This window comes from Chanodichthys erythropterus, chromosome 20, assembly GCF_024489055.1.
Source record: "Chanodichthys erythropterus isolate Z2021 chromosome 20, ASM2448905v1, whole genome shotgun sequence".
Taxonomy (NCBI): domain Eukaryota; kingdom Metazoa; phylum Chordata; class Actinopteri; order Cypriniformes; family Xenocyprididae; genus Chanodichthys; species Chanodichthys erythropterus.
The window spans coordinates 31,099,847-31,115,553 of NC_090240.1; the positions used below are offsets into that span (position 1 = coordinate 31,099,847).

Sequence of the window (15,707 nt, forward strand, 5' to 3'; positions counted from 1 at the left end):
GTTGTTAAAAAGGTTATGGCGGTATATATCAATCCGAATATCATAAAAAATAATTTATTTCTTACATAGTTTTTAAATATTATAAATATGACAGCTGTATCCACTTCTGACAGCCTTTAACTTGGTTATTCGCATTCCACCTCCAAAGATAAAAAAAAGGATATAATTCAAAACAGTGTTTTGTGACACTAAATACACTTAGACTGAAAACCCCAATGTATTTATTTATAATTATTAAATTGGGGGGAAGAAATACAATAAAAAACGAAAGGCCTGAAAGATTAGACTAACACTGAATTGCATTTACATCAACTTTGCCTTACCTGAACACACCAATGTGAGACAAGAGGGTTTAATGCGTACTATTATTATTGTCTTTTTGCCATCTTAATCTTTATTTTCGCTTCATTATGTTCTCATATAATACACATGTGACAATGACACGGCGTTGCAGTTAATATAAGGAACATTTGCGTGTACTTTATATATTTACAATCAAAAATCAATTAATGTGATCTAGCGTGGTGTATTTGGAGCGGCAGAATCATTTTAATGCCCTCTGCCAGCTTGTAAAATTCAAATAAAAGAATTGCGAGATGTGTAACAACTCTCCATGAGTATTTATAGGATGTATCTGTTAAAGTTGTTCATGTGAGGTGTACTAGAGCATATTATCTCAAATATAGGCTACGGTCTTTTAAAAAATTCTTATAGAATATCATCTTCTTTTACGGAGCCAATGGTTTCAACCTGCTGACCCCACTACAGTAAATATGAGTGGAGTTCAGCACTGAGCATCAGTATTTCTTTAAAACAAGCCTGTAAAAGATGAACATCACATCTTTATATGACACTGAATTCAACCGTAATTTGTTTGAAAACAACGGCGAACGCACCCTCTGCTTCAGGGGGAAAATTAGCTTTTTCTTTGTGGGGAAAACGTATTTTTACTAATTTATTTTTTGTTTATTTTTTGCCATGTAATAAAGATTAAACGAGGCTAGGGACACTTCTATATATTTCTAAACAGGAAAGTGAAAGATGATCAGTTCAGAGCCTTTGAGCAAGGGGAAAAGAAAAACAAGATTTTACATTTTTAATAAGATATTTTATAGTATTTTTAAAAAGCATATAAAACCAGTAATACAGAAGTTAATGTTTTGTTTTGTCTGAAATGGACCAAGTGGGTGGTACCTTCTAGTGTTCGAGTAAGCTCCGACACGTGACGTGGAGATGACCAATCAGGTGCACCTCCAGGTTTAACTACGTTAAATGTCAGATTGCAATAAACTAGAAGCTGTTGGTCTGGCCCGCGGAAATGGGCGAGCATAATCTTCTTAATCCTGGGTTTGTGGGACCTTTGGTAAACATCCACACTGGAGACAGGTTTTACTTCCCGAATTTTAGAGCCTCAGGGGGACAGCTGGCGGGGCTACCGTCTCTCTCGTACCCTAGAAGGGACAATGTTTGCTCTCTCCCGTGGAATCCATCGGAGTCGTGCAATGGATATCCTCAGTCTTACTTTAGCAGTCCCGTGTCCATTAACCCCTCTTTTAATCGATCTTGTGAAATAACCCGACTGGAGGAAAGCAAGTGTTATTATGGCAATTCCAGCAGCACCAGAGAGTCGTGTTCAGACAGCAACAATCTCAAACGAGAGGAGCGAGCAAGAGATACATCACTATCGTCTGATCACGGGATGCACAATGGGATGGGCAACAGTGGCACCTTCTCAAAGTATGATTATGGCACCGAACATCTGACCCAAGACCCTCCATCCTGTCAGTCGTTGGAGTCCGACTCCAGTTCTTCAGTGCTAAACGATGGTGGAAAGACTTCAGCAAGCGATCCACAAACCCTGGTATCGCAAGGAAACCACGCAAGCAATATCGCCAGTGGAGGAGGTTTGTCCCTCGCTTTTAATCACAACTGAAACACAACAGAAGCACACAGTAAAGTTATCTCGCTCCAGCTATTTTTTTTTTTTTTTTTTTTTGCATGACAGTATATTTAGGCATTCACTGGCAACTGTTATGATTTTCCTGCATGGATCTTGCGTGGTTGTTCAAGGCCACTAGGGGTTGCCCTAAAATGCTCCACGTTCACCAGTTTAAGCGCTCAGTCATTTATACAACCAGTAAACACAACATCATAAAATTCAACAATCCCGTTGCCAATGTTTGACGCTGTTTACAGAAAAAGCATAGTTATTGTTGTTAAATGTAGATTTCACGTTATTTTAGTAAGAAGAACAGATTTTTACAATGGCAATTGCTCTGTTGAGATGACTCGTTTGTTTTAATGACTCGTAAACTGAATTAATATCTGTTGCCGTGCAGCAAGAAGTCGTTTAATATGCTTTGAAACCGCTAAATAAGTAGGGTTCTTGCAAATAGGACAATTACCGCGTTTATATACATTTAACTAGAACAGTAAAACGTTCTAAGACATTCTATGTAAACAGATAAATGCATCATATCGACAGCTTGCATCACACCTCAGATTGTCATTGAACCGTGTCTAGTTGTCATATTAATAGCCTCACAAAATAAAATGCACCAGAAATTTGTTTGTTTGTTTTACGTGGCTTCAGGATGATGTGTTGGCCTAAGAGATGTTTTGAAGCTCTCTCATGAACCCGTGCTATGCCCCTTCTAGGTGCCCCGTGGTACCCGATGCACACCCGGACCCGCAAGAAGCGAAAGCCCTATTCCAAACTGCAGCTGGCCGAGCTTGAAGGAGAGTTCATGCTGAACGAGTTCATCACCCGGCAGCGACGTAGGGAGCTGTCTGACAGGCTCAATCTCAGCGACCAACAGGTTAAAATTTGGTTCCAAAATCGGCGGATGAAGAAAAAGAGACTGTTACTAAGGGAGCAGGCGTTGTCCTTCTTCTAAAGAGGCACAAAATATACATTGCTCAATGCTAGTCCAACAGCAGTATTTAGGTAATGGTAATCTGCCATTGGCCCATTTTACTCTGAAAGTCTTGCCCAACGACGCATTCAGAAAACGCGAATAAGAGTTCAAACATTTATGGGTACGCGACCAAATGATAGCTCTAAAAGTCTGCTTATACTATGTGGTCTAGTGTTTATTTAAGAGGGTTTGTGCCCAGCAATTGTGGGCATGAGTACGGTGGTAATGTTTTAGTCTAAGTTTTGAACGTAAAAAGCTGTCTAAGCCATCTCTCACTTTATCAAGTAATTAACTGCTAGCTAGAAATTCAGACAAATATAAGCTGTGAGATAGAATTTCGGACAGTAAAATGTTTTCTTATCAGTCTTAATGATATCGAAATGATCGCTAAATATTTATTGCTGGAGTGTTAAAAGATCTTTTGAAATTATAACACACTCGTGCCATTATCAGTGTTCTAAGCTACAAAAAATAAAATAAAAAAATGGACTGATGAACGCCATATATGAACGCCATATATGTGGTCATAATGAGAATCCTTAACTGTTAGTAATCTCCCATCTATGTTTTTATTTTGCCAGTTATCGCTAAGAAAGAGCCTTTCAAACTCAATACTCAACAATAAGAAGTGTGGGCAGCGTTAAGCCATCAACGTCTTATCTCCGTTCCGCAGTCATCGCCACGTGTTCTATGGCACGTTCACGGTCACGGGCACAAAGTTAGTGACCCAACTCATATCTTGGGCCCTTGAGAACCAAACTGCAATTACAGAACAGCTTTTATGAATAGACTTTGATCTAGCCTGTGAAATGTCATTCTGACAAATGTTAGGAGATTACAACTAGATATTGGCCAAAGTGTAAATTGGTAGGCCTGCAGCTAAGCCGCACAATCGCGACTTTCTGCTAATAAAATATTTATTCTTGATATAGTGAAAAACGTTATAATCGTCTCCATCATATTTGCATTTTTAACAGCATAAATTTCCCATTAACGATTGCTTGTCCCTTGATCTGTGTAATTTGGACATATTCGCTTAGGTCTACTTAATTAATTCACAACAACAATGCTTCTGGGAGAGAAATGCATGGTCAAGTAATATTAAGACGCGCAATGTAAATAAAAAAATAAAATAAAAAATAACCAATTCATAACTGTAATGAAACTAGCAATCATGCAGAAGAGATCAGATTTAAATTCCAATATTCACGAGCCTGTTTTGCTAATTAGCGGGACCCATTGTGTTATTAGAAACATTATTTACACAGATCATGGATTATATGCCAGTGAAAAAGTTCATATTTGCTGCATGATTATAATGACTGTAGTTAGAAGGTAAAAAAGCAAATGTTTTTTCCGGCTATTTTTTGTCAAAAATGCGCATGTATTATTTTAAAACACCTTATCAAACTTAAAAGAACGTTTGACACGGAACTGGTCAAAAGTTGGTATAATCTAAAGAAGTTTATTCGTTTGTAAGTATTATTATTATTAAGTATTATTATTATTATATTATAAAGTAATTTGGCAGAAGTCGGTGCTACGTTTTCTTTCTTTTGTTGTTGTTATTGGTCTGATAGTTTGGCGACTGACATTTGCTTTAAACCCTATTTTTGTGAATCTATAGAAAATACAATTATATGAATGACATCAACAACTATATAACAATGATCGTCACATTTCCCCCTCTTTGGATTGTTTTGTGAAATTGTCTCCGATGTATAATTTTTCTGTGTTGTTCTGTGTAATTTTGTGAATGCTGCAGTGTTGCATTCCTTTGTACCTTGCGATTAAAATGTCTTGTAAATAATGTTCATGAATGTATCCATATATGTGTAACCTACAGTTTCTGATTAATAAAGTCTTTCAACTTCATTTTATTTACTTATTTCCTTATTTGTATGTTGTGGAAGACCTGTGAGTGTTGTTATTTAAATCTGATAAATTAGTTACCTAAAACACATTTTTTTTTCCATGCAGCAACAGCTGGAAAGCCGACTCAGGCGCTCAAACTACCGTTTTCAGAAACATTTAATTGCGAATCAGATGTATGCTATTGCGTTTGGCATTATCCTTATTTTGACCATATTGGCTCTTATTTATTTCAGTATAAGGTTACGACGTAAAACATTTGTTGTTTCTAACACTCAGGAGAAAACTAAAAATGCAGTCTGAATGTTTGCCAAAATGGCCACATGTAGTGCAACAATATTGATATGCTTTATCCAGTGGTTGAAAATGGTAAAGACATCCACCTAGTGGATAAATGGAACAGACGCCGAAACTGGGCCCCATAAGGACTAACTGCTTGGACATGTAATACTTTGCTTGCCTATTTTGGAACTGTGGATAGTTAAAGACGTTTTGGACCGTGTTTCAGCCTTTAGTTCATTGCTCATTGCTGAAATATCTTGTGTGAGAATATTGTGTTTTCCTTTTGATTGCTAGGATTTTGATACAGGCGATTACTTTTAATTGCTCACGAAAAGGCATTAGAACCTCTTGTACTGAATTTTAGGATTAACTTGTAATCTAATATTGGTCATCATGAGGTATTTTGCATTGTGAAACAAAACGATGTAACATATAATGAATTTGAACTTATGCTTTAAAAAAAAAAAAAAAAATATATATATATATATATATATATATATATATATATATATATATATATATATATATATATATATATATATATATATAATGGTTAAAGAATCACTGATGATTCTATCGAATGCAAATAAAGTGGATCTTAGGGTAGAGATGGTTCCATATAGCCATAGTGTCAAGTCTATTGGCTTCCTTTAAAGCAAATGCGCTGCAATCGTAACAATGGCGTTTTATGCGCTTGCGGCGCTTTTGACTTTGAGACTGGCCAAATCTGTTTATGACGACTCGTCTCCCCGGCTCAGAGGTCATTGAGCACCTCAGTGCCCTTCACACAAAACTTGTGTAGTCATGTGGTTCACTAAGTGCTCAGCTCCTATCACAGACATGTAGAGACGGGAGAAATCAATTCTGGCGTCGCTTGCACTGCACACATGATTGTGAGTGTGTATGTCTGTGAAAGGGTACGTGTAACTTAGAGAAAGAGTCAAAGATTTCTTGACAAGAAATAGTTTTATAAACACTCTCTTTAAACGTGTATATGCTCATCTTATCGTGCTAGTAACTTTTGTATTTAGCTTGTGCAACAGTTTGGTTACTTCTGTATTTAAGCAGTGTCAGCATTTGCTTGGCCTACCAAAAGACGAATAGATGAAATTACAATCACTGCTACCGCACTGGAAAAAAAAGTCGCTTATTTCATCTAATTAAAAAAAAAAAAAAAAGTAATCTTAAAAACAATTGGCATATTGGCACATCTATTAGTTGTATTATGCAAATAAATGTGCCGACTACGAATCTTGTCAATTTAATGCAAATTGTAGTGTAATTTGATATACGATGTAATTTATCTTGTTTAAAATTACTTTAATAATGATCCTTTTTAAATTGTCTTTGTTCATTTCTTATAAACTTTCTGTATGACATTTTATAATTGAGCCTTATCTTCTTTTGCAACGATACAGTTTTGGCAGTAACAATGGAAGTGAATAGTTCTTATTATATTATTTTCTTCGTCTACATGCACTGCCTGGATTATTATTATTATTATTATTATTATTATTATTATTAACTTCAAAGCATGGCATTTTACTTAATCAAAACTTCATAATTTTCTTTTATTTATTTACTTAATTTACTTACCTGTAGCGTCGTTTAATTGTCACTCGCAGCAACGTCAACTTTTATCCCAGTTGTATCTAATATTTAGTAGACTTTACAAATATAAAATCCTTCTTTACGGAGTGCTCTTAATAACAGATATGCATTTAAGGATGCGGACTCCTTGCTTTTGGATTATAAAACATTGTAAGCATTTAACATATCAGCAAGCCTTTAAATAAAGTTTGCCTAAGCCATGGGACATTCTTCTGTTACTATAAAGCATCGGCACGACGACAAAAATAGAAATATATAATATAAAAATAACTACAGCATGCATACTTATTGCATGACTGTTTCTTTTTTGAAACTGTAGGATGTTTGTATTTGAATACAGAATATATAATTGCGCTGACTAGTATTAGAACTCATTTCCTTGCAGTAATTTTAAGTGATTAGAAAATATTATATGCGGAGTATTATACAGCGTTTTGGCACAACTGTACAGAGAAACAATGTATGTACTGAAAATAAGGCATCGTTACATGCTTGTCATATGCAGAACAGCGCAAAACAAACGAGTTCTGAATACGTCCATTAATACTAATGAAAGACCCATTTTAATGCGTTGATCTGCAATACAACTAAGAAAGGGGAAAAAAATGTTGCAATGAAAAATAAAAACCCACACATAAGGCAAATATTGTTGAATGAAAGTTGTTATAACTATGTATTCAGTTTTGAAGAAAATAACTTCCTTTTGTAAACAACTGGTTTGACTGTTTATAGAATTTTGTGGCCTTTTTTCTGATCCCACCCCTCGCGTTAGCCTTGTCTTAGTGGGCGGGAGCAACTTACAAATTGAAGGTCAAGTTAGTGTGTCCCATACATAGGAACCAAGTATCCAATACCATTGGTAAACAAAATTTAATCATTAATATGAAGTTAACATACACCATAAATTTCATTGAATCAACCAGTTGTTTTTTGTAATAATTGCGTTGAAGTTGCATAAACTCAGAAATGCAAAAAAAAACTATCCATATTATATACTATTACACAACTACCCTTCTTAAGAGATTATCTGCTCGATAGTCTTTGGCAAAAATATCAATTTCACTGCAATGTAGCCTAATAAGTAGGAAACGTATTTTAACTAAGTTGAATTATGTGGTGGACGGGGCGAACATAAACATTTCGTATGTTCATTGCGACAAATCGTGCTTATCTTGTATCCAACTTCAAAGCGATTATAGACGAATATCTGGATATTAATTGTATAATTTAATCAGCTTTGCGGGATAAGGTCCTGGAAATTTTACTGTGTTTTTACTAATGCAGTAGGGTAATCGTTTTAAAAAGGCCATATCTACCAAAAAGAAGGAGAGTGTAAGTACTGACCCTTTTTTATTTAAAAACGCTATGTTGCTAATAAACAAAATCGTGCAGACATGCGGTGTCATATTAGTAGTTTTGTTGTGAGTACATACCTTTATCTTGTCATCAACAAGCCGTGTGGCGGAAATCTGGTTTCCGCAATAAATGCCATTCCGAATTCTGTCGACGAATCAGTTTGATCAAGAAATATTAAGCAACATCTTGGTAGATTGTGTAAGTAGTGTGACTGAAATTGCATCTGCATTTCGGTGCAGTTTACAAAAACAAACAAACAAAAAAATGTTATGTGACACAACGCAAATAATAAAAAATATTATCAGTGGAGTAATAAGATTATTGAGAATCGATGCATAATTAGCGAGTGTTTTCTACCATATGCATTATGCATCCGTGATATTTAAAAATATTTGATAAATATAGATTACAAGGAATGTTTGGTGGGTAGGCTATTCTTAATTTGGATATTCACATGTCGTGGCTTCCTAAACCCATATACAATTGAAGTTTTTAAAATATTGTCATTGAAAACAACATCAATTGTCTTTTCTTCTTTTATAAAAGTAGAAGAAATTATCATCTCACTTTAATTATTTTTTTTTTTCGAGGCTACATGGTTTTTTATTATTATTATTATTATTATTATTATTATTCGGAACAAAAAGCAGTAGTCCGTAACTAGGCTTACTGTATCAGTCGAGTTTAATGTAATTTTCAGTTTTGGAAACACGTGAAAATAATTTCATACAGCAATAATATTTTGTACGTGTACCAGTATATAAGAACAATGTTGTATTATTTTTTTTAATGCGGCTTCATATTCTACAAAGACAGTATTTTTTGTGTGTACAACCGGTGTTTGAGGGAGTGTTCTTTTTTTTTAATATTAATACCTATAGCATATCTCAAAACTGTAAGTTTCATCGGTTTGCACCCCCTCAATTTTCATGGAAATGTACACAATTAGCCATCTTTCTTGTAGCTAATGTTATTGTTTTAATCACATGTACCCCCACTAACAAAATAATTAATTTCACTCAATATTACAAGGATTACCATACTTTTGTCTGTCCATGCTCTGACTTTACCGTTTGAGCAACAAGCTTCTAGAATTTCTATGATTGCGATGTCCAATTGATACAACTGCCTCTGCTAGCGCTCTACAGCTATGCACTCACAGAGACCTCTGTAAAAAGAAGGGCCATTTTTGTTGTTGCTTGAATCTGTTCACAGCTCATACGAGCGAGTTTAACAGCCCGACTTACATCCAATTAAATTTATCTAGGCCATGAGGGGACAGTAATGCTATTACACAGTTTCCCTTTTTAGCCCTGCTGAGGTTTTAGCCCTGGAGGTAAACTGAAGGGCTCTTGAGCGTTGCCTGCAACTGTTGTTTGGTCTCGTTGTTGATATTTCATGTTTCATTTTCTGTCGATGTTCCATCGGTATGAGGCAAAAGGTATTTTTGTGTTGACGCACGAAAGAAAAGTCAAAGAATCTGACCACAGGGGCAGGAAGAATACTGAGAATTAGGCTGCCGTTCGGGCTATTTCTCCAGATCTCTATTCTGAAGCATTAGCCGCGCCGTTTTAGTCCGAGTAACATTAATAGGCTACGTGACTCTGTAATTTCACTTTAACTCTATAATTATAGACCTCAGCTGCAAAGAATTGCAAAAATTCAATTGACAATGACTTAAAGCTCACGGTTCTTCATAGTGATGCTTTTTAGGAGGAGAATGACAAACATTTACAACACCCATGTCTCTCTAAACGCCTTTCTAGCTTTTCTTTCCAGCTAAACTTGTCCCTTCAATTCAGCTGCTACATCACAATATCAACAATTGTCCAAATCTCCAGCAGGGGCAGAGCATTTGTGTGGATATAGTGCTTGTTTAGAGAAAGAAAAGGGCGCATCTTTGTTGAATTTCAGGGTCCTACAGCTAGTAGTATAGTGTTGAAGCTGTATGATGACATCGAATTAGTTGACATACATGTAAAACCTGTCTCCTGTAGAACAAATATTACAAAACAATGTACAAAATGATGGATACGGTAGTAGTTGTTGTTATGCACTGCGCGTGGACTTCGTATTGAAACGAGTAGGCTAACATGTTAGTTGTCAGTAGTTATCCTTCAAAATCTTTCTCGCATTAACAAGTTTATACTAGATAGAATGACTACACGACTCTGATGAGAAAAAAATCGATATTGTTCCTGACCATTAACCGTTTTACGATAGAGTTTTGTCTCAAATGTGACACGGCTATGTGTATTTGAGCTCGTCCAAAATAACTTTTAGACCTAGTTGACCGAAACCTGAATACAGCTTTCGTCAATCATTGTATTGCATATCTTACTAGTTAGATATTTCATTCTTTGAGCCTTTTTAATTGTTTACCTTGTATTTGTTTTCTGTAGAACAAAGCATTTCTTGCTTTTCCGTCGTTCGGCCTTTTATGGCGGCTGCAGTGAGAATTTTAGTGGTCAAATTCAAGTGCTGTGTCTGGGCAGCTGTCTGCTTTCTTTGTACTTGGTTGAAGGCATATTGCACACCAACCTTTTGTCAATTTTGAGAGGGCTCAGTTTAGAGAGGACTCATAAAGTCATTGCCACATACCTTTTACACAAATACGCAAGCAATCTAGCAAAATTCTGTTTAAAAATACAAATAACTTTTTAGTTACGATGTTCAGTGTAACTGATATGAATATTTTTTCAACAATCGATCATGGACACTCTGAAAAGCTGCTTTGAATAAATAATAGACATATAAAAATAATCTTTGTGAAGAGAAACTATTAAAAACAATCATAAACAATGGTAAATGTTATTAGTTTTTAATGTGCTGCTCTGTGAAATGCTTCCATGACCGGTCATTAAAGGTCTTCATCTCCACATATCTATACATTGAACTAATAGTTAATTTAAAAAGAAAAAATATATATTTTTAAAACGAGTGCTACATACTGAATTTATTTATTATTCTATTCGTATTTATTTCACGAATTATGTTGTTTAATCAATTCTGAAATAAATTTCAGGCAATTAGCATGGTCTGCAGTGTTAGCAGGATGGGTGTTAGTATAGAGTTCCTATAGATATAGATTCTCACTATAAAAAATTAGTTTTAAATGAAAAGCGAAATATTAGTATTTATCAACATTCTGCGGCAAAAATAAAACATTTTAGGCATACTTTAATAGACGCTGGAGGGTACATATTGAAACTGGATAGTATGTTTTGCCTTAAACAGATGCCTCTCATAAAATGGTCTCAGAGATTTAAAATATCCATGGGATCATTTGACGTACTTTGCACATGTTAAATGCCAAAACGTGTAGTGTTGGGTGTAAGGAAGCTCGAACACAATAGTATGTTACACATGATTTTATTTTCTTATTTCGTTTGATAAAAGACAGATTTTTTACATTCACGGTGAAGACATCTTCTAAGTAGCATCATTCATAATTTTTATTTTTCGTGTCGTTGATTAAAACCAAGAGAAAAGTTTTTTCCCCCGGTTTAAATTAAACCACATCTAAATACAAACATAAAGCATCAGTATTAACTTTGGGTTTAAACAAGCAATAACTGAAATCTCCGTGTGGATATCGTTTTCTGCACAGGTTTTCATTTAAAAAAAAAAAAAAAAGAAAAGAAAAAAAGACAAAACTCACAAAATATTCTATTACTATATTCAAGCATTGGGTGGAGCTGACACGTGACATCTATAAGGCATATATTCTTAACATACCATTAATATATATTATATTTATAGATAAAATAAAATGGAATGCCATAAAAATGCTATGCTTTTGAACAAAAGCAACTTGACAATGCGCTAAAACTCGACCCTTGAATATAAACAGTGCAGCAATTAACACCACAACACAATAAAAAAAATCATACCAGTCATATTTAACAGTCATTCTTTTAAAGTTTTAATAGTTTTGTTACATGCGAAAGTCATATATTATATATAAACATATACATGAAGCAAATTGTGTTGCCTCAGGCTCATAAAATCAGCATTACTCAGTACCTATACAGGCTCCAACGCACATACACATAAACAGAAATTACTTCTCTTCGTTGCAAAACACGATTAAAACAACAAACAAAAGATGTTACTGTTTTACATGGTCTGGCATGATTTGAAAACTAATCGTTTGAATTTCACAGATCTTACCCAACTGAACCACTCCTACGCATCCATGTGTTCCAAATTGATATATGACAATATCTACTTTCGATCACGTGTTGCGGGGCGACTTAGACGGATTGCGCGTCATCTCGCCTTCCCAAATTTTCTCCTTCTGCAGCTCGAATCCAAAACATCATATCTGTAGTACGGACTACAGGAGAAAGATGTTTAACTCTGTTAATCTGGGCAACTTCTGCTCCCAGACGCGTAAAGACCGGACATCCGAGTTTGGGGACAGGACGGGCTGTGCCTCCAACATCTACCTCCCCAGCTGCACCTACTACGTTCCAGAATTTTCCGCCGTCTCTTCGTTCCTTCCACAGGGGCCCTCGCGACAAATCACGTACCCCTATTCCACAAATCTATCTCAAGTGCAACCAGTCCGAGATGTTTCCTATGGTCTGGACCCGTCCAGCAAATGGCACCACAGAACCAACTATGCATCTTGCTACTCAGGAGAAGACCTGGTGCACAGAGACTGTCTTCCGCCATCCACCATGACAGAAATGCTCATGAAAAACGAGAGTGTGTACAGCCACCACCACCACCACCAGCATCATCCGAACTCTAGCCACCCTTCCACCGGTTTCTACGCCGGCGTGGGGAAAAACAACGTGCTCCCTCAAGGTTTTGACCGCTTTTTTGAAACCGCTTATTGTAGCACGGACAATCAGTCAGAACATTGTTTACAAAAGAGCGAGATGAACAAATTAGAGACTTCGTCCCAACAACCCACAGCTGTTTCCGCAGCGCAGGAGCCGGAAAAGGACCCAGAGGATGAGGAGGAACATACCAATTCGGGCTCGTGCACTTCAGCAGCTACTAAGGACGGGAACGCAAGCAAGAGCAGCCATTCGAGTAGGTACCGAAGCTGTAAATGGGGAAAGGTTAAGGGACTAGCCCGGTGTTTTGTCGGTCAGATTTTATGTGGAGTTTTATAAGCATTCAAAGGATTTTATTATAACCTACAAAGCTCTTTCCTCCAACGAAAAGAATTTTTACGATGGGAAAGCGCTTTGAAAAAAGAGGATGTTATACACAGACGCTACTATCCCAGAGTCTGTGAAATTTTAAGAGCGCGCTATTGTGACAAATGCTAACTTTGATCATGAACTTGCGTTGAGCATTGCGAGGGATTTTCTCGTTTAGCTGTCGGGGGTAAAAACCAATTGGGCAGAACATTACTTTTGGCATACTGTGAATTTTGTTTTAGCAGCTCGGATGTAAACTAGCTAAATCCTTATTAGCTTTTAAACGTGCTGTGACTTGAGTTACCGTAGGGTTGATGTATATAGTCAATGACCACAATGTTAGTGCTTGCCCAGATCTATCTATCTATCTATCTATCTATCTATCTATCTATCTATCTATCTATCTATCTATCTATCTATCTATCTATCTATCTATCTATCTATCTATCTATCTATCTATCTATCTATCTATCTATCTATCTATAAATGAAAGAAATCAATTTTAAAGGGGCATTTATCTTTTTGTAATGAAAAGTTTGTCTCAAAATATACCTTACGCAAATCAGAACTGTCGTAATTACCTTTCAATAGACATCATTTGATATTTTAGGTGTCTGCTGCTTGCTTTGAGGCGCTTCTCAAACTGTAAGTAGGCTATAGCTTGCTGAAGAGAAGCTAACGTTCACGGCCATTTACAAGGCAGAGTACCTCAGGCCCATAGTAAGATGCATTTGTTTGTAGTATTACAAATAACAACGAAAGCACATTTTCACTTGTCATAGGTTCTATAATTTGGGAAATACATTTATTAATTAGCCTAATGTGATGCAAAAACAAGAAAAATACATAGACAGGAAAAAGAAATCACTTTAAGTTCAAAAGGTATAAAAAAACGAATGTCCCTTTTATCAATTCAAGAACCTTCATTTGTTTGCATTTTTACAGAGTTTTATTATTTTCTTTTTATATATATCTTTTGTTTTTTATACGATTTATCCACGGCTGTAGATGTAATAGTTTTGCATCGGAGTGACATACATAGTTGTGTCTGCTTCACCACATCAGTAATCTTAGATGCAATCCATTAAGGCATTTTGGTGAAGATTACAAATTCGTCTTTCAATTAAAAACAAAATGTGTTGTGCATATGTGAACATCTCATTCTGTTTTTTTTTTGGTTTTTTTTTTTTTTTTTTTGCAGAAAAAAAAAATGTTTTATAAGGTAATCACTTAAGATTTCTTTTTTGATTATCCCAAGGTACCCCGCGCACAAGAAAGAAGAGATGTCCATACTCCAAGTTTCAGATTCGTGAACTGGAGCGAGAATTTTTCTTTAACGTTTACATCAACAAGGAGAAAAGGTTGCAGCTGTCCAGAATGTTAAACCTTACTGACAGACAAGTCAAAATATGGTTTCAAAATCGTAGAATGAAAGAAAAGAAATTAAGCAGAGATCGGCTGCAGTATTTCTCTGGGAATCCGTTGCTGTAATTGTTGAAATTGCCTATTATTTAATACTTCTGCCAATTCAAATTACGTATGTCTAAATATCCCCATCAATCTAATTAAAACTATTGGAATATGTTGTCTCAAGGCCAGCAACAGTATTAAAAACTCTAAGACTTATTTGAAGGTTAACATGATTGTAATGGCTGAGGCTGGGAACAGAGAATGCAAATTTAACTGGCATTTCTAGTTTGTGATTAACAAACTTAAACGTACACTTCTCAAAGATTAGGGCTTTTTTCAAAATGTATGTGACACGTCTTTTAAATGAAATGTTTGAAAACTTCACTTTGAAAATGGTCACAAAATATCCTACTATAATATATTATAAAATTGTTTCCTTTATCCTTCTATTGTTGTATATATGTACATTAAAACACATACACTCGACTCTGGTTCGAATCTGGAGATGTCATACTTTTTTATGTTTTCACCATTTAGAACTGTGACTTGTACAATCTGTAATATTGTATTCCTTGTACAGAGATTATGCATTGTGCATTCGTGAATGTAAATATAATGTTATTTTGAGTATCTTTACCCTACCCCTGCTGCTATTTTTCTTTACATTGCCTTTGCAGCCTTGTGAGCTTTGTTGTTCGATACTTTAAATTATTTGCTGTACGCCCAAAGTTCTCATTTTTCGTAAGGATAGCTCAGCAATCCGAATTGGCCTGTGTACTGTATATTAATCAAAAATAAACACGAATAAAGGTAAACTGTTATATGTCAGTTGTGACTTGATTTTAAAAACACAGAAGGTAGTCTACGGTGAAGTAAAAATGTGGGAACGTGTGTAAAAACACTGCAGTAAAAAAAACAAAAACAAACCAAAAAAAAACAAAACAAAAAAAAACATCAGAGACCAAGATATAAATAAACTGACCACTGCCAAGAAATGAAAACTCACTCTCTATCTCTCTCGTTGTCTACCTTTCACACGTTCGTTCAAGTGTATCATTATTAAGCTAGCTATATCTGCTGGTTTTCAATGAAAATTGTC

General features: G+C 35.5%; 2 protein-coding genes across 2 annotated transcripts; both read left to right on the plus strand.

The window, feature by feature from the left end:
• The first annotated feature begins 1,175 nt into the window (after nucleotides 1-1,175).
• hoxc12a (homeobox C12a) lies at nucleotides 1,176-4,664 on the plus strand. The gene is made up of 2 exons (XM_067371490.1): nucleotides 1,176-1,904; nucleotides 2,659-4,664. The coding sequence occupies exons 1-2, from the start codon at nucleotides 1,319-1,321 to the stop codon at nucleotides 2,895-2,897; spliced, it is 825 nt and encodes a 274-aa protein (XP_067227591.1). The 5' UTR covers nucleotides 1,176-1,318; the 3' UTR covers nucleotides 2,898-4,664.
• Nucleotides 4,665-12,391: 7,727 nt separating this feature from the next.
• hoxc11a (homeobox C11a) lies at nucleotides 12,392-15,406 on the plus strand. Its single transcript, XM_067371375.1, has 2 exons — nucleotides 12,392-13,085; nucleotides 14,457-15,406. The coding sequence occupies exons 1-2, from the start codon at nucleotides 12,392-12,394 to the stop codon at nucleotides 14,687-14,689; spliced, it is 927 nt and encodes a 308-aa protein (XP_067227476.1). The 3' UTR covers nucleotides 14,690-15,406.
• The last annotated feature ends 301 nt before the right edge of the window (nucleotides 15,407-15,707 follow it).

Coding starts and splice junctions, on each gene's coding strand:
- hoxc11a (XM_067371375.1), top strand. CDS start 12,392: ATGTTTAACTCTGTTAATCTGGGCAACTTCTGCTCCCAGACGCGTAAA. Junction 13,086..14,456: donor AAGCAAGAGCAGCCATTCGA/GTAGGTACCGAA, acceptor GATTATCCCAAG/GTACCCCGCGCACAAGAAAG.
- hoxc12a (XM_067371490.1), top strand. CDS start 1,319: ATGGGCGAGCATAATCTTCTTAATCCTGGGTTTGTGGGACCTTTGGTA. Junction 1,905..2,658: donor CAATATCGCCAGTGGAGGAG/GTTTGTCCCTCG, acceptor TGCCCCTTCTAG/GTGCCCCGTGGTACCCGATG.